Raw genomic sequence first — 20,871 nt, 5'->3', positions numbered from 1 at the left:
AAAAAAAAAGCAATGCTTTAGATGTTATTTGATATTTTTTGGACTCCATGAGAAGACATAAAGGGAGCAGAGATCTCAAAAACATGTGCATGCTTTGATAAACCTGGATTTCAGCAATCCCTGTAGATATGAGTCAATTTAAAGCATTGCAACCCAATGCAGAATAACTCCACCTTTAATCCTGAAGAATGCTTATTTTTGTCTTTGTCCACATAGTCTGATTTGGCTTCAATACGGAGCCTCTGTTTGGCAAGGTAGTGATTAAATGATGTCAAATGGATAAGCAGCACCCTTTGGATTAAGATGACATCTCTTGATCTTTCTCTGTTTTGAGATGTGCTAATGGGAATAGATTCATGTTACTTTTGAGATCCGTAGATATAATCCTCTACCCAAGTTTTCTTTCCTTTTGTCTTTTTTGAATCTTGTAATGCTCCTACGACCATTTAGATATTGTTTATGTCGCATAATCCTGGTAAGATTCCATGATTGTCTTCACAGTGTTGCTACCATACCATCCGATGACCAGATGGACTCCTTGCATTTCGATGGAGTTTCCTGTATGCTCTGTGGTGCATCAGTTGTGTTGTTAAATACTTTTGTGTTGAAGTCCAAGCAAATACTCATCGCCCTGTCTTCCAGTAGGGGAATCCATATTAAAGTTCATGCTCCTCATGCCTCTATAGGACTGGCTACCATGCTGTTGGGGGTGTCTGGTAGTTGAGAGGACATCGATGCTACTTCACTTCCGGTAGAATTAGAACCTGGTCCTCCTTCTGAAAAATTAACCTGTGAGAAATAGGTCTTCAATTAGAAGCAGAACAGAAGAAAAACAAAGAATGAAAGGGATTCATAGACAAGTCTACTTCTAAATACTACAAAGAGGTACTTAAGTTAAACAGATAATGTAATATGTTTTGTATTATAAAACATAAGTTTATATATATATATATATATATATATATATATATATATATATATATATACATATATACACTTTTTCAAGTTGATTTAGATTTGTTAATTGCCATCACTAGCAATGAAGGCGTTGTCCTAAGTAACCAGTGAGCAATTTTTCCTTAAGGCTCAGATGTACATAAAATACATTTTCAGTAAGCTTTAATATGGGTATGGATTCATAACCATAACACTTCTAATTATAGCTCATTCATATGCCTAATATTGTTGCAGTCTCTGTTATGATACTTTCTATTAACGACAGATGAACTAGTTTTTAGTATACTTACTTCAACAGTAACACTTGAAAACTGAAAGTATATCAACTATATGTTCCACCAGATGTTTAAAAGAGTAGATAGACAGACAGACAGATAGATAGATAGATAGATAGATAGATAGATAGATAGATAGATAGATAGATAGAGTGAGAGAGATACTGAGTGTATAGGTGTGTATTCAATTAAAGGACTTTTAGTTTACCTTTATGAATCCAATTAAACGCATTGACAAACATATTGAACAATAGCATATATAAGTAAAATATATAGGTCGTGTACAACTCCTTCAGAGTGAATGAAAGCTGCAGTGGTTCTCAGCAAAACGCATATTAAAGGGACAGTTCACCCAAAAACTTTCTCTCCTTTAAATTATCCCCAATGATCCTTTCTACCTGCTAGAGTGTATTAAATTTGTTGCAAGTAGCTCCTTTACTCATATTGCGGCATTTGAAATAGCTGATTTAGCCTGTGGTTTCCCAACCTATACTGAAAGTTTTCATACTGGCGTATACCCTATTGACAAGCCTAAGTAAACACAGCCAGCAGAAGAGATTACACCCTCAGTGGGGGGCAGGATAGTTAAGTAATAAAATGATCATTTTCCATTATTCTTTCTATGTATTGAGCTTTGGTGTTCCAGACAAATATAAGATAAGGAAGCAAGTCTGTGTACATAAAAGTGATAACATAATGAGATCTGATATTACCTGAAGCTCAACCCATTGTAATAGGCTGTGGTCTCAAAGCACAAAACCAGCTACTTCAGATAAACAAATAAACCCGAAAATGCAATTTCTCAAATATTTTATACTCTGCAGTTGGTATAACAAGTCATTTAAAATACATTTATGGAAAAACAATTTTACAGTGTACTGTCCCTTTAAGCATTGAATAGGGCAACAAATTGAGGGATCGACCGTTTTATTGACTTTTGTAAGGTTCTAAAATTTGAAATTCGATTCTGTATTGTAATGACATCTGTACTATTCTAATAGTCACAATTCACATATTTTGATGCTTCATATTTATCCAAGCAACATGATAACTTTGCACATCAATGCAGCCTGTATTTTATCTTCAATAGTTTGCATAGATAAGCAATATGCAGATTTGCATTATAATTGTTTTGACGAATATAAATAAAACGAATACAAATCACAGAAAGTTATATCATAAGGAAGTAAATATAGCAGCAGATATTCACAAACTGACAACTTACCAGTTGTTGAAATGCAGGCTGGTCGATGTCACTCTGCAATGCAAAGTCACTGAGTACTTTCCAAGGGGGCTGATAACTTTGCACTTCTACAGGGTTTGCTTGTAACCCACCGTCGTGCAATTCAGGACTAGAAGCCACCATAGGGGTTCCTGTCATGCCTTGAATATTCTGGAAAAGAAATAATATAACTTCAGCTTAATGAATGTATATAGATATTAGAGAAAATTAAATATTACTTTAAACATGGGTGAACAGAGCTTTATTTTTACTTTGTGCATAGTTAACTCTTACCTATCAGGGTTGAATTAAATTACTAAGCAATGGGTTATTCCCCACCATGGGAATAATTAGGGTTAATACGCTATGCAGCAATATAGAAGCAAAACGAAGTGTTAAAATATAAGTGGTTTTCTGATTCTCACATTCTGCAAATATACAACTGATTGTGCTTTTTAACATTTGAGAAACAATAATTCACCAACTATGGTTTTTTTTCTTCAAAGTATGTGATTGATCTTTACAAAAATTCACATTGTTATGTATTTTACAATACATATATGCATTGTCTAATTTTCCCATATTAAAGACAATTCACAAAGGGTTAATCGTATAAAAAAAATAACTATATTGCAAAGACTATGATTTTAATGATTTAGTATAATTATTTTAATCCTGATTGAAACTTATTTGAATAATATAAAAAAACACCAATTAGCATGATCTTAGATGTCATTATGAAAATAGATGTTTGAATTAACAATTAGAATTTACAAATCATTTAACAGGAAAGGGATAATCCCTTGTTAAGATATCAATTGGAATAAACTACTTCTTGATCGCTAATATGAAAGTTTAACAGTCAACAATTATTGCATTAATTAGTGAGCACACTCCAATAACAGTAATTAAAATAAAGGCCATTCTACCTGGACAGACAAGTAACATATTGCAGATCACCCAAGCCTATCATATGCTGTGACATATAGCTCCCAGCTATTGTAAAACAAAATCAAGGAGGGCCAGACACACTGAGCAGTAGATGTGTCAACGTTTCATGCCAGAGAACATTTTCTAAATTCTGAGATATTTTGCTGAAATTGACATTTGTAACATACCAAAAAATAACATCAAATCAAGAAAGTAGATAAAAATCAGTGATCTGAAAGCACACACAAACAAAAACAGTAACCAACTGCTATCCCCACTCTAAAATGTACAAACTTAGTCATTTCCACCTAGTGTAAAATATGTAATTGTATAACAAATGCTGATTTAATGACAATTCTATGACAAGATTTGAGTCTAAACCGGTTGCACTGCAGTCAAAACCGTTTTCATTATTATTTTTTTTATTTTTTTTATTTTTGTAAGAGTTTCGGTTCTGAACAAAAACACTATTTGAAGATAGTCAACGAATTTGATAAATATTATTATTAGGAGTAGTAGTAGATAATAAAAATAACAATAATACCAACAATAATAGTAATAATTTCAGCAGTTAAGAATGATGAGGCAGCTCTTTATCACTGAGCCCAGCACTTACCGTTTTGTCGTTGGGTTGCTGCTGCTGGAGTTGCTTCATCATGATGCTTCTTTTTTTGTCCTTGCATCGCTTGTTTTGAAACCAGACTCTAATGACCCTGGGACTGAGGCCAGTCATTTCTACCAGTTGCTCCTTCATGAGAGCATCGGGCCTGGGGTTGGCTGCATAGCAGGTCCTCAAGGTGTGAAGCTGTTTTTCATTAAGTACTGTCCGGACACGGGTGGTCTTCTCTGGCTGCTTGTGAACATGGGGTCTGAGGGCTGGCTGCCTGGCAGATATGGGTTCTGCTGTAAATAAATGAACTAAAATAAGATTATTCAAAGAACTGCTCAGTTAGTAAATCATTGTAAAACTCAGAAGCACAGGGGTACAAAATAACATAATTCAAAAAATGTTTATATATATATATATATGTGTGTGTGTATGTGTGTGTGTGTATACATAATATATATATATATGTGTGTGTGTGTATATATACATAATATATATATATATATATATATATATATATATAATTCATATCATAAATAAATCATTATTAATATTTAGATTTTTTTATGTAAAAATATTAGAAAATGCAAAACCCTATAATATTATAAACTATAATATTTAATAGTTATATTTATGCAATTACGTATTTGCCTGATATATATATATATATATACACACACACACACAAGATATTGCTATTATATCGGCTAACCAGAAGGGTAAACCTGCTCTAAAAATGAATTAAAGAATGATTTATACATGGTTGGGCGACCTATTAAAAAGAGAAAGATAAACACAAATTTTCCTTAAATATTATGTTAAGCTGATAAGGGAACAATAAAAAGTGTGAAGTGTTTCTAATGGTTTTGTTTCCAAATATGTGGTTACAATGTAAGCTTTGGTGTTTGCAAAAGAAATAGCTTGGGACTCAGGGATTGAAAGATACAATGTATGTGTATGTACACTACTGATCTTTCATTCTTTGTACAGAAAGGTTCAGGTATTCTAAAGGTAAAAAAAAAAAAAAAGTAGAAAAAAAAATATCCCCCCTCCTCTTTTCTTTTCCTTTCAAAGATATTTTGCAGCCATGTCATTTGAAGCCAGTTCAATACGGATAAATGTATCCAATCTCCGTTCAATTAGACATAAATGGGCTGGAAAATTTCCATTTGAATTATCACAACTCTTTCATTCAAACTTTGCTATATGATCCGTTTGTTTTTTCAGTACTTACTGGCAAAACTATAGGTATATATATAGATATATAGAGAGAGAGATATATATATATAGATATAGATATATAGATATATTGTATATAGATATATGTAATAAATGGCAGGATAAATTCTCTATATCTCTTAGATGTAGTATGAAGTTACAACACCAAATCTGTAAAATGAAATTCTCATCAAATCCCTAGAAATGTTTGAAATCGGTGGGATCGCTTAGCAGGCAATTACGGAAGATTAGCTTGTTGACAGTTTTAAATTACAGTCTAAGTGTCTGCCTTTATCCCCCAAGTCTATTTTTTTTAAATGGGGTGTTGTTTTACAAAGTGTACAAAAATATGAAAAAAATAAATAAATCTGTAAATACATATTACATTCAAGTGTACCTAGACATGAATGCATTTTTAACTACAGCTCAGGGTGCCCTTCTATTATATGTTCTGGGCCACCAGCAACTTAAATTGCCCATCTGGCAATATTTATCTTTTTTTTTTTTTTCATGATCCACTTTTATAGGTTAGGTTGTTCTGTTAACCCTGTCAGTGGCATAAAACTGCTTTCCATATTAAAAATAGCAATTAAATATACGCATAAGTTAAGGAAGTGTAATATCAATAGACCTTTCTTCAAATGAATGTACGATTTCTTAAATATATCATTTCCAATTTTTAATAAATTAGAAGCAAATACAATTTTCTTTAATTCAAACATTTATATTTAAAACGTTTATGGAACATTTGATAAAAGTGCAATCTGATTTAATATATATATATATATATATATATATATATATATATATATATATATATATATATATATATATATATATATATATATATATATACACACACTCAAACGTGGTTATATCATATTTATGTAATTTTCTTAAAATGACAGCTTAATTGCTAAGCATGCGGCCTATGCTAAAGAAATAGGAAGGCTATTAACCCCTTAACTGCCACGGAGGGCTGCATGAAAACCTCAGAATGTAAGGGGTTAAACACACCATTTGGATAACATTGCATTACTAAAAGCAAGGGTTAACCTCTGCAGACTATTAAAACACTTCTATATATTACACTTCAAATTTAAACCACACAATTATAAATTTGTAGAGCAATGCAGATTAGAATAAGTGCATACAATATAATCAGATAGTCTATTTAGCAGGGAAATAAATGTACAAACATATTGTCTGCTCTCTCCAAGGAGTCTTCAGGATACATAGTGACAGGCAGCATTGTAATGTGGTGTAATGTAATCCCTGGCTGAGGAAGTACCTGCCATCTGTAGAGGTCTGGCTGGATGGAGAGGGCTGAGAGGGTCGCTGGCTCCCAGGCTGGCCCTTTCTACTACGTCGTGGTCTGCCCTACAGAAGAGGCCATCCTCCCGCAGTGCAAATTCATCCCCTGGTATTAGCTGGCGACTGCAGGCCACGCATCTGAAACACTCAATGTGATACACCTTGGACCTGGCTCTCATGACAAAATCATTCTTACTGAAGCCAATGTTGCATTTTGCACACTTGATCCCATATAACCTGCACAGAGGGTCCAATGACAAGGGAAAAGGGACACAAAAAATACTCTTAGGATCAAATCACACACACACACTGGTCACATTAAAACCACAAATACAAGTGGCTCCTTGAGAGTCCTTGCTCTTATCTGGACTTGCTCACAAACTGCACTATCTGTATTTATTCAACTTTTTTTTCCCTGTGTAAATGTAATCTGTTGGCAAGTGCTTCAGACAACAAAATCACATCCCAACCACACTGATTCTATTCACAATCCCAAATGAGAAACAAAAAAAAACTGTATCAGCAATATAAGAAAGCAAATGCATGAAAAATATAAACTGGTTTCCTAATGATAATTTAGCTGGGAACTTAAAATATATATATATTTTTAAGTTTATATTTTAAATAAAAGTCACTTTTTGTTGTAATTCAAATATATATATTTTTTAACAAAACAAAAAACATGCACCACTTCAAAGTCTACCGAAGCCTGGCAACCAATAGACTTTGTTTAACACAGAAAAAATAAAGGCATCTTCCCCTCCCTTCTGCTCTTGAATAAAGCTATTGAGGCCACAGCTCTTCAAACCTTTTCTTCAACTTAAGTCTTGATTTATGATAAAGAAAACTAACATTTATTTAGCAACGTGTGACATGTGATCACCATATCATATTGTTCTGCCGTTTATCTCAGTATATTTTACTTTAATATAACATTACATTAATAATTAATCCAAAGACACTTTGGTAACATTTAAGACGATGTCTGGGAGAAACTGTAATCATATAAACAGTTAGATAAGAAGTTTATTTATATAAAAATTCCAACTTATTTTAATATCTTTCTATAGTCTATATGTGATACATTTAAAAAGGTAATTTAAATATTAATAAAAATATATTTAAATACGTTGCAAATATAACAGTTAAAACATTGTTTTAATATATTAAATTAATTGAAGCTAGTTGGACTTCATTCTTGAAATAAAATCTCTGATTAAATTGTTTGAATCAAGTATATTTTATGTCATTTCATTTTATTTATTTTCTTAAAGTTATTTTAAGAATTTCAAAGTGAGATATATAAATGAGGGTCGATAAACCAGACATACATTGTCCAGAGGTTTGCTTGGGTGTATATAGTGTCACAATTACCAAGTCTATCAGTTTATCAGTTCCCAGATTTTAATGTGAGGAAGGAAGCAGTTCTATTATCTAAATATCCCAATTGTTCGTGGGCAGATGATGAGCAATTTGATCTGTTGTCTAATTCATCAGCACAGATAAGATAAGAAAGGAAGACAGTCAGGCAGCACTACAAGGGCTATTTTTAAAGATTAAATGACATTGATTTTATCAGAAATTAGTTAATGTTATTTGTCTTTTTTTTTTTTTTAAATATCTCCTTCCAACCTTTTTTATTTCACATAATTACATATAAATGTATATTTATGAAACAGTACGGCCATTATAATTTAGAATGTGATTTTTTATATATATATATATATATATATATATATATATATATATATATATACACATTTCTGAAAATATTCACACGTTAAATACATGTGTGTAAATCAAAAGACTCAAACACACACATATAAAAATATATGTGTGTGTGTATATATATATATATATATATATATATATATATATGTGTGTGTGTATGTATATATATATATATATATATATATATATATATATATAAATATAGATATAGATGTGTGTATATATATATATATATATATATATATATAAATATAGATATAGATGTGTGTGTATATATATATATATATATATATATATATATATAAATATAGATGTGTGTGTCTATATATATATATATATATATATATATATATATATATAGAACATTGGGAAGTGTCACAATAAATGATCTGGCTGAATACAATTAAATGTACCCCCGCCCCCCCCCCATAAAAAAATAATAATAAAAAATAAAATAAATGAATTAAAATAAAATAGCTTGTAACTGGCATACCTGATATAGTCTCGTTTACAGTAGGTTTTCCCATCCCTAACAAAGCACGTACAGGTCTCGTCCAAATACTGATTACACTCTGCACATTTCAAGCAGGCTGCATGCCATTCCAAATCCGGAGAAACTCTTAGAATATACTGATCGTGAATCTGATTGCCGCAACCAACACAGAGGGAAATGAGACGCTTTTCTGTAATGAAAATAAATACATAATTGACTAAGCATTTTCTCTCCTACAGAGATAAACACTCTTTTTTTGTGTGTGATTCTCCTACAGGGCGTGCACTGAGAGGCTACTTGTGAGTGTTTAGTTTTAAGCAAAAAGTATATCCCACTTTTTTTTTTAAGATGGTAATTGATGTGTGGCATCAAAATCTTGATTCATTAAAAAAAACAAAAAAAAAACAGGACCATGTGTTAAAATAATACTGTGGTTGTCAGTATGCACTGCAACTGTTCTATATAGGTAGTGATGTGGCTCACATTACACAGGTGAATTTGCAGGAGATTTTTTTTTTTTTTTAACAAATTAGGCATTTTTTGTACTGTCAGCCCCATGAAATTGGCAGCAATATTTCAGATGTCACTTCATTGAGGATAACTTCCAGGTCCTTCAAGCACAAAATTCTTTCCAATATGAAATAAACCACATTCCAAATAATTTAGACTGTGCAGCATATACGATTCAACTCTGATGGGCTTTAAAAAAAATAATAATAATAAAAAACATGCATCCGTACTGAGCAATACAAAGCTTATCCTGAAGTCCATAATAAGCAGGGTAGAGTATGCAAGGAAGAAAACTCTGCTTACTTTTTGGTGGGTCTCCCATGTCTCCCATATCTGTAAGAGGGTGTAATGTCCACAGTGTAATGGTGTCAGCTTGGTGTATCCCCAGACAGAATAAAATAGTTATGGAGCAATGTGAGCCCAAGAGTGCTGCGGCTGCTGGGGATCAGTCCAGTTGCCCTCAGTGTAGGGAAGTGAAGCAGCCGCAGCGGTGCCGGAGTCAGTGCTGATCCTGCACTCTCTTCCTTATCTCTTACTCAAACTTCTCTGCTCCAACTCAGCTCAATCTCCATTGGTCTGACGCAAAGCGCGGCTACGTCACTATTGCCATCCTGTGATTGGCTGAGGCGCGCAGCGAGCAGCTGTTCTTATTATCACATTTCAGGTCCTCTAGCCCTGTGCACCACTATCCCTGCTACAGCCCCCAGGCGCACACACTAATGTGTAATCGGCTCTCACCTCCCCTGCTATCTTGTGCTCGGGATTTGCAGCAAGCCACCAGTAAATATGCAAATATTACTTACTAGCTGCCCATCGGATGCTATTATTATTATTTCATATTTGTTTGCAGAAGTGAGGAAGGTTTATGCGAAGGAAAAGCTTATTTATTCGCTTATATCTATCTATCCATCCATCTATCGATTTGTCTGCCTATCTATCTATCTATCATCTATCTATCTATCTATCTATCTATTTATCTATCTATCTCTTTCTGTATGTCTGATCTATCTATATCTTTCTGTATGTCTGATCTATCAATCTATCTATATCTGTATGTCTGATTTATCTATCATCTATCTATCTATCTATCTATCTATCTATCTATCTATCTATCTATCTATCTATCTATCTATCTATAAAGCTATCTATGATCTGTCTGTCTGTCTGTATCTCTGATCTATCCATCTCTTTCTCACTCTATCTATTTATCTAACTAATGTCTATCTATCTATCTATCTATCTATCTATCTATCTATCTATCTATCTATCTATCTATATATATATATATATATATATATATATATATCTTTCTGTATGTCTGAGCTATCAATCTATCTATCTATATCTGTCTGTCTGTATGTCTGATTTATCTATCTATTTATCTATCTATAAAGCTATCTATGATCTGTCTGTCTGTATCTCTGATCTATCCATCTCTTTCTCACTCTATCTAATGTCTATCTATCTATCTAATGTCTATCTATCTATCTATCTATCTATCTATCTATCTATCTATCTATCTATTTACCTGTCTGTCTGTATGTCTGTCTGTATGTCTGATCTATCTATCTCTTTCTCACTCACTCTATCATCTATCTATCATCTATCTATCATCTATCATCTATCTATCTATCTATCTATCTGTATGTCTGTCTGTATGTCTGATCTATCTCTTTCTCGCTCTAGCTTTCTATCTATTTATCTATCTAATCAATATCTATGTATCTATTTTTCTGTCTGTCAATCAGTCTGTCTGTCTATAATCTGTTGGTTATAACTATATTTTTTATCCTGTCTATTTACAATTATAACTTATAAGATAAAACTGGTTGCTTAGCACTAATATATCTGCAATAGGTTTAAAAAACAAACAATTTATTTCAACACAAGTGAGTGATCATTTAAATGCAGATTCACCATAAAGTCATTGTAGGTTTAAGGCCACGAAATGTTTCCGTTTTGTTTGTCCTATAGACAATAGAGATGACTTCTTATCCATTTGTTTGTTAAAGATTTTCACAGTAGATAATTACCAGGGTTTGGTTTCTGAAAAAAAAGAAAAGTAGTTTATATGAGTTATTCTATGAATAGTTCCAACAGCGATTATAAAACAAACAAAAATAAAATTATATATATATATATATATATATATATATATATATATATATATATATATGTGTGTATGTGTGCGTGTGGTGTGTGTATATATATATATATATATGTGTGTATATCGATATATATATATATATATATATATATATATAGATAGATAGATAGATAGATAGATAGATAATTATACACAAGCACACACACACACACACTACTAAAACAATGATTTTGAATGTTATGAATGTTACATTATTCCAATCTGTGTTGATGGGTTAATAATTCGTTCAGACACGACTCCCTATATAGCAAGTGCAGTAACTAAATGAAATAATTTGTTAGATGGTTGTTAGATATGTCAATTCTGAAATGTAAAATGCACAAGGCAAGCGTTCAACTTTTACAGCTGATGATAGCACTACAGATTGAAAGGCCTACCAATACTTGCCTAAAACAAAGAACAATTACATCCACAACCAACTGTACATTGTTTGTAACAGGAGAACAAATAATGTAACTGGAGACAATCTAAATCCTAAAAAAAATCTTAACAAATTGTGGAAATATTTTTTTATTAATTAATATATGTGTTGTAATTCTATTTACAATTAAAAATTAATTATTACATTATTATATACTTATTATATAATCAATTAACTTAATTATGGCATTTGTGGTTAATACCAACATATTCATATTTAATCTACAATTCTTAACCATATTACAAAAAGAAAAGAAAGAAAAAGCAAGAACTAAAATTGTAGTGGTTGAATGAAGAATAAATCAAGCAGCGATTAACAATTTAGTGAACATTTCATTTTCAGTACTAGGTCACAAGAGCGACCTCTAGTGTTCATACTGGAAATGAGCCAATTATGATAATACACACGCTTTCCTGCCTCACTGTGCGTTCTTCAGTTTTGTCGTCTGAAACATGGTTTTAATCTTAGGAGCTATCTCTGTAACATATTTAATATACATTATACATCAAACGTTTAACATATCTCTATATATATATATATATATATATATATATATATATATATATATATATATATATATATATATATATATATATTATAGTTTGTTTCTTCAATGTGTTGCCAATATTGTTAGTTTTTGTATAATCAAAATCCCAGTACTGCTTATATGTGATAATTGTTATTTTTATTATTATTATTATTATTATTATTATTATTATTATTATTATTATTATTATTATTTATAATAAAAATAAAAATGTATTGAACAATATATTTAATGAACAGTTAATTAAAGAGAAGAATTTGTAACTCAAAGCTAACTAGAACTTTATATATATTTCTGCTTTAATAATTGTTATGAATTATCGCTGTTAACATTGGTAAAAACATTATGCTCCATATACATATAAATGTCACAATTAAACAAATCCACAAATAGACAATCACAACAAACACGTCGTTTTCAGGAAGGGTATCAATGAGTTACCACAATCTCAAGCTAAAGATAGCTGCAACTTTTATTTATATCTTTTGTATTTTTGAGGTCCTCATTGTATAAAAATGTGACAATGCAAAAGTTGCTAAATGCTCAGCACATGAACCATTGAGAGCATTACTGGGCTCTAGCAAGAGGGACTCAGTAAGAATGGGGCTTGTTGTTAGAGCTTAGTTCACAAGGGCAACTTTTGCACTGGTTTGGCACTGCTATTTGTGTTTTTAAGCTTGATCCTTTGTAAATGATGTACTTTTATGAGAAAGACCTGTCTCCGCCCCAACACGCTTGGATTGGGAAGGAAAAGGAGGGCTTTGATCAAGGTTTATGCTCTGCTACTGATTTGCTTACTGTGTATTGGATTCCTGTTCCTGGGAAGGCGAAGCTCTATATTTAGCTGGAATCACACTAATAATGAGTGGGACTGCCAGTGTCAGTGAGTAAGGTATTTAGCAAGCAAAACGACCACTGCAGGACTTACTTTTATCATATTCTCTTGAATGAATGGATATGAAATGGGATTTTTATACTTTTTTTTTCATCTCAGGAAAATAGTTACACAATCTTTACGTGTGTGGTATTTCTTTTGTTCCTGCTTCGGACTTGAGTCGTTGGGTGTATGGACATTTCAGCAATCAATATTCCTTACTGCACACTGGGGTCAGATGGCAGGATGTGTACTTGAAAAAAATACACTGCAATCTGAACAAGAATATATATATATATATAATTACATTTGTGAGATTATATATATATATATATATATATATATATATATATATATATATATATATATAAAATAACATTTGTGAGTTTATATATACATATATATAATCTCACACATTTAATTATATATATATATATATATATATATATATATATATATATATATATATATATAACAAATTACATTTGTGAGATTGTTATTGAAAAAAATACAATGGAATCTGAACAATAATATATATATATATATATATATAAAATAACATTTGTGATATATATATATATATATATATATATATATATATATATATATATATATATACACACAATTACATTTGTGAGATTGTTATTGGAAAAAAAAAATACACTGGAGTCTGAACAATTATATATATATATATTACATTTGTGAGATTATTATTAACAAATAGCACCCAAAGAAACATACACACACTAAATATATATAGAGATAAACACTTTAAAAGGGAAAAATCCATCAATACACTTGTAAGGTTCTGAATTTGAGTTCTGAATTATTCGGTTTATGTCACAGTAAATATTTATAAAGTACAGCAGAAAGGTTCTTGTAATATGGAAATATCAATGCGATCAATCATTGGTGCATTAATTAATCAGGAGAAGATGGTCTGAATGTGAAAATATGCTCGATCTTTAATCTTTAAGACCTGACTCATGAATGTTCAGAAGAAATGGACCATATAACGATGAAATATTTCATAATGGCAGAGTGAGTGCCAGAGGGACTCCAGCTATTGCCTCAGTGACACAGTGCGCTTTATTAAATTGTGGTACCACTTAAAGAAACAAAATCCTGTTCCTACTGGAACCATCTGACAGCATTAAATCTGTCACTAAAAAGCTCTGCAAGCTCCAGTTTTACAATGGAGAATTGGTTTTTACTGAAATTCTTTCAATGGATATGACCAGAACCAATTTATTTTCTTATAAAATGATGTTCATATTTAAAGTTTTTTTTTACTAAAATATTATATAATTAGCATTATACTAGAATAGTATATAGTAAGCAATTAAATAAATAACTTTAATAAATACATATTACATTTTAAGAATACTCTAAAAGTTTCGGAAATGAAAGAGTTAAGACAACCTATAGCAGCAACAGAATTATCTCTGATGTTATAATAATTTTACATTTTTTGTTTATTTTGGTCTCTTTCATAAACAAAATTGAAATTATTTTGGTAGCTAATATAATACTAAATACTATTAGTACCATAAAAATATACAGAAAGTACTAATATTTCTTACAGGAAATACATATCACATTATAATGTATTTCAGCGATTCACAAAATCTCCTTTCTTTTCATTTTTTTATATGATCCGTTATTTTACTGAGAATATTTTCAAAAATATTAAGCCACATTAAATAATAGTATGGGCACTTATGAAACTTGAAAACGCTGAATATATGTGTATATATATATAGTATATATATATATATATATATATATATATATATATATATATATATATATATATATATATATATATAGTATATATATATATATATATATATATATATATATATATATATATATATATACAGTATATATATATATATATATATATATTTATATACAGTATATCTATCTATCTATCTATCTATATCTATCTATCTATCTATCTATCTATCTATCTATCTATCTATATATATATATATATATATATATATATATATATAAATGTGTGTGTTTGTGTATACAAATATGTGTGTGTGTTGTACTGTTATAATATGCGTTCCACAATATGTTACCAGTCTATATAAAGAACTGGATATTATATAGACATTATATACACACACACTGTACATACCTAGAGGCACACACTCACTCCAGGCATAGACTTACCCTAGGCATTCACTTACCCCATACACACACTTAATCCAGGCATACTGTGCCCTAAAATCACACACTGAGCTCCTTCAAGGAAAAAAAAAAAGGCACAAATAAAGCATACGCCATAATTTACTGCTGCTCACTGAAAACCATCTGCTGGCCTGTATGGGTAAAATAGTAGACCTCTTAACAATGAGATGTCTAAATAAATGATAGACACGTTAAACTTAGTTTATTTATTTATTATTATTATTATTTATCATTCTAAGCCCGCAGAATAGAAGAGGTGTCTTATATTAACTGAGAGGGAGGGAAAGGAAGGGAATGGGGGGGGGGGGGGGATATGTTTGTCTGATGCCTTTTTTTTCTGCTCATTATGCTTTGACACAACTCTGCACTCTCACGTCTCCTCATGTCTATGTTACCACGCTCTTTTTAATCAATAACAATTTAAATGGAAAATCATCTTCCTGTATTTTGGATATAGCAAGATATTTTCCAACTTTTTTTTGTTAATTGGGGTTAATTGTTCCTATTTCTTGGCCTTTCAAATCATTTTGTTAATGGAACATCATTTTTATTTTCTTGAAAACAGATATTTTTTTGACTGCAGGTCTATTACAGGCACTTAAAGGGATACTAAACCCAAATTTATTATTTAATGATTCAGATAGAGCATGCAATTTTAAGCAACTTTCAAATTTACTCCTATTATCAATTTTTCTTCGTTCTCTTGCTATCTTTATTTGAAAAAGAAGGCATCTAAGCTAAGGAGCCAGCCAATTTTTGGTTCAGCACCATGGACAGCATGTATCCACCAATCAACAAAAACAACCCAGGATGTGAACCAAAATGGGCCAACTTCTAAACTTACATTCTTGCTTTTCAAATAAAGATAGCAAGAGAATGAAGAAAAATTGATAATAGGAGTAAATTAGAAAGTTGCTTAAATTTGCATGCTCTGTCTAAATCATGAACAATGAATTTTCGGTTCAGTGTCCCTTTAAAACAAGCCCCGATCCAAGATGAGTTATAGCTGTTTCTCTCTGAATATGTCTTTCACACCAGACACTGCTACCTCACTCACACTTGAATTCAGGTATATAAAACTATGACCCCTCCCCATCTCTCTCCCTCTCCATCACCCACATTCTCTCTCAAGACAGTTATCTAAATTCAAACCTTTCCTTCCTTCCTCCCCCCTTCCTTCCTTAATTTCTTCCTTGCTCCCCATTCCTTCCTTCCTTCCTTCCTTCCTTCCTTCCTTCCTTCCTTCCTTCCTTCCTTCCTTCCTTCCTTCCTTCCTTCCTTCCTTCCTTCCTTCATTTCTTCCTTGCTCCCCCCCTTCCTTCCTTCCTTCCTTCCTTCCTTCCTTCCTTCCTTCCTTCCTTCCTTCCTTCCTTCCTTCCTTCCTTCCTTCCTTCCTTCCTTCCTTCCTTCCTTCCTTCCTTCCTTCCTTCCTTCCTTCCTTCCTTCCTTCCTTCCTTCCTTCCTTTCCTTCCTTCCTTCCTTCCTTCCTTCCTTCCTTCCTTCCTTCCTTCCTTCCTTCCTTCCCTTCCTTCCTTCCTTCCTTCCTTCCTTCCCTTTCCTTCCCTTCCCTTCCCTTCCTTCCTTTCTATTTTCTGCTTTTATTCACATTTTATGCATGTCTCAGCACACTGCACCCATACTTACACCTTTGCAAATCTCTCCCTCTGTGTATCTCACATACCTCATTTACATATACACATATATGCCAAAGGCTCCATTTATCAAACCACAGATGGACATGTTACCTACTTGGGAACATGTTCGCCTATGATCAGTGTAAGCAGGCATTTAACACTGTGCATGGAAATCATTGTGCTCAGCTGTGCCACCCTCTGCTCTTGCGAAAGCTAATTCTGTAAGATCTGGGACTGTCAATAACCCCAAACAAGCTTCTTAACTTGGGGTATGCAGGCTCTCATGAGCGAGCCAGCCCCACAAGGGCTCCAAAGCAACTTCTGCTGCTTGATAAATGGAGTCCAAAGGGTCTATAGTGTGAGTTTGTACTGAATATAAAGGGCAAAATTGATTGTGTTTGCAGATGACAGGTTTCCAATGCTGCATTACATGGAGAAATTTAGCAACGCACAGAAGCTTTCTTGCGCCATTGTACAAGAGCAGGGCATGTCAATCACCCCCAAATCCAGCTTAATAAATTTACGCTAAAGTTTCCAAAACTGATCCATATTGGTAATTAAACAAAAATAGCTGACTTGTTATTATAACTATAGCTATCCAGCTTCCTCCAATCGTTGCGTGCCCCCTTTGGCATCCAGCTCGTGGGGCATGCAACAATTGGAGGAAGCCAGATTCTTCATCAATATGCTAAATGCAGTAGGAGATGCGGGCGGAAGAACGGCGGTATGTTTACCATAACGCAATGGTAAATATTTTTAAAAAAGAAGCGTCTTTGTAAAGTTTCATTAATTAAAGTGCCCCTGTTTTTAAGATTATTTTTAGATACTGGGTAGTAATTCATTAAACTTTACAATCACTTTAAGCCATCTGGCAGCTGTCTATAGCAGTGTTAACATAGTTACAAATACTGCTGTCATAGACCACTATAGACATGTGCACGCTCCTAAGTTCCTATCAGCCTACCTAGGTTTAGCCAACAAAAAATACCAAGAGAACAAATCAAATTAGCTAATAGAAGTAAATTGGAAACTTGTTTACAATTGCATGCTCTGTCTGAATGATAAAAGTTTAATTTTGACTTTACTGTCCCTTTAAATTACTGCTGACATTTTATTTAGGACTTAGCAAACTACTTATAGCAAGTTTTAATTCTGATATTATTATTATTTCATATACATTTATATAAAACATAAATGCGTGTGAAAATAGAATGCATCACAAATATTAATAATTTATTAGTATTCATTCCAATTTGACTCAAATATTTATGACTCGTGCCACTGGCAGTCAACGCATTAATATTCAGACACACCCACTACTGTTTAATAGCAGTGTCTCTGTCTTAAAAATATTGCTTTGGGTGCCAGTGACATTTATTGTGCATTAAACAGCCATTTTTATTTTTACAACAAACTTTGCACTTGCTGCAAAGTTTGACTGAAAAGGAAAAAAAAAGCAAACCATTCAGATTCAAATTTGAAAGACTCCCTTAGGAAATTGGCCAGACTCAGCTGTTTAAAAAAACGACAGTAAGTTGGCACAGTTGATTTTTTTTATAAATAACTTGACTTAATAACCTGAGTTAAAGCTGTCGAGTTGGGGCACTGTCAGCAAACCCCTCAGTGTTTATATAAATAAATTCCATTAAAGAGACATTAAACAGTTTGAGATAGTAATACAACATTATTAATTATGCTTAATTATAAAATCCCCCCACAAAAAACAACAATTTTGCAGAATACACTTATTGTTTATTTTGTCCCCCTTTCCTGTCATTTAAAGGGACATGAAACTCACATTTTTTCTTTCATGATTTAGATAGAGCATACATTTTAGAACAACTTTCCTATGTACTTCTTTTATCTAATTTGCTTCATTCTCTTGGCATCCTTTGTTGGAAAGCATATCTAGATAGGCTCATGAGCTGGGAGTTAGCTGCTGATTGGAGTCTGCACATATATGCCTCTTGTGATTGGCTAACCTATGTGTTCAGCTAACTCCCAGTAGTTCACTGCTCCTTCAGGAAAGGATACCAAGAGAAAAAAGCAAAATTGTTAAAAGAAGCAATTTAGAATTTTTTTTACAATTGTATGCTTTATCTAAATAATAAAAGGAAATTTTTGAGTTTCATGCCCCTATAATTTGAACTAAAGTACGTTATACAAACTAAACCTTTGCACTTTACTTTTTTATAAGATTAAAAAAATACATCTACATAGTTCTCTCGGTCTAATGTTTGCTTATATGTTTTTATACCCCTAGTAAGAATTAACTTGTGAACCTTCATTTTAAAAATCATAATAAATACATGATCATTATAAAGATATTTGTACATGTATTTTCTTTCATCCTTAAAAACGTGTGTTGTTCAGTCTCTTGAATTCTTTGTTAATTTATGAGGAAATGCAAATCTTATATTCACTCCATACTATGTCTGTCTGTCTATCTATCTATCTATCTATCTAAATATCTCTATCTATCTCTATCTATCTGTATGTCTGTCTTTTATCTATCTGTCTATCTATATATCGATAGATACATTGAAGTTACATTCTCCTATAATTAAATAACTTAGGTTATATGAAAAAGAATTGGCATTTTACATACACAACTTGAATTTCAAGTAACAAAACATCCTGTGGTTAGCAAGATTATATCATATCCTTATTATTAAGAATTATTATTACTATTATTGTTACTAAAATTCCTAGTACTATAGGTAAACATCTACTAAAACAGAATACACATTGTATAGTGAATGCAATAATAAAATATATGCAATGATATTAGCAAGCTTAGGCTATGAGTTGCATTGTGTAGAATGCTGAGAAAGCACAATTATGGGTCATGCTGTTGGAAAAGCTAGTTTGGTATGTAAATTGTAGCACAATCTGCTAGGGCTCTATGCAGAATGTAGGCCTAAACTACAAGAAAATGTAAATGTATTTAATTAAGCCTTTGGAAACTGAGGGGCATATGATGAACTGTATGGGCGCAGGAACTAGCAGGTGCCTTTAGTCTATTTAAACACATTCTGAGTAGGCAGAATATGAAGATATTATCTAAAATTGACCTTTGAACATAAAGTTCACTTGGCAGATTATTATAGCCAATTCAACATTTCCCACATACATGTTCATTAAAATAATACAATGAACTCCTCTCCGCATGTGGCTGTGCTTAAGAGCAATTCAGCTTTGTAACAACCTTAGCATTTTAGTTCGTTTTTTTTTTTTGTGTGGATTCCGCATGATAATTATTCTCCTATAACTTTCTTTAGCAAATTTTAGTATTCTCTTTATCTATAATTAAGGTTTTGATGTTTTCAAAATATGTTATTATGAAAGGAAATTCATTTTTTTTGTAAAATTGTTTAGTAAAACTATGTAGCTTCATTTGTCTTTAAATTGAGTTAGAAAACAAGAATGATTACAGAAAAAATATATGATCTCAGTCATTTACTGAGATCATAAAGATGCTAAACGTGTGATTTTACAGCTGTGGTTGTTTATGTGATTATTGTGTATATGAATTTATTGGATGTCTGTTAATAAAACTGTATGATTATCATAGCACAAGCCTGTAAAATGTAACCTTGTTTTCAACACAAAATACAAATAAAAATAGAACATGGGAACACAAATTTGTTGAGATAATTGACTGATTTTAATTTTAAAAGCATCCCTATGTTAGTCTGTGGGATGGTTGATCTATGAATGGTGCTGGATTGTTGTTAAAGAGGATATGTCCCTTTGGTTTTAATAAAAA

The 20,871-nt window shown here is 31.8% G+C and overlaps 1 protein-coding gene across 2 annotated transcripts in view; it reads right to left on the bottom strand.

Moving 5' to 3' along the window:
* ISL1 (ISL LIM homeobox 1) overlaps positions 1–9,693 on the bottom strand; it is a 10,082-nt gene extending 389 nt beyond the window's left edge. Inside the window, exons 1-6 of one of the 2 annotated variants that reach the window (XM_053700436.1) lie at positions 9,561–9,693; positions 8,748–8,937; positions 6,501–6,760; positions 4,001–4,287; positions 2,458–2,625; positions 1–804 (exon numbers count right to left, since the gene is read on the bottom strand). The exon at positions 1–804 is cut by the window's left edge and continues 389 nt beyond it. In XM_053700436.1, coding sequence (XP_053556411.1) covers positions 673–804; positions 2,458–2,625; positions 4,001–4,287; positions 6,501–6,760; positions 8,748–8,937; positions 9,561–9,588 — 1,065 coding nt within the window. In that variant the 5' untranslated portion in view covers positions 9,589–9,693 and the 3' untranslated portion in view covers positions 1–672. The remainder of the gene's footprint in view (positions 805–2,457; positions 2,626–4,000; positions 4,288–6,500; positions 6,761–8,747; positions 8,938–9,560) is intronic. The other variant, XM_053700437.1, reaches the window with a different exon arrangement.
* Between the last annotated feature and the right edge of the window lie 11,178 nt (positions 9,694–20,871).

This window comes from Bombina bombina, chromosome 2 (assembly GCF_027579735.1).
Source record: "Bombina bombina isolate aBomBom1 chromosome 2, aBomBom1.pri, whole genome shotgun sequence".
In the NCBI taxonomy this organism is placed as follows: Eukaryota; Metazoa; Chordata; class Amphibia; order Anura; family Bombinatoridae; genus Bombina; species Bombina bombina.
This window is presented reverse-complemented; position numbering and strand designations above follow the sequence as displayed.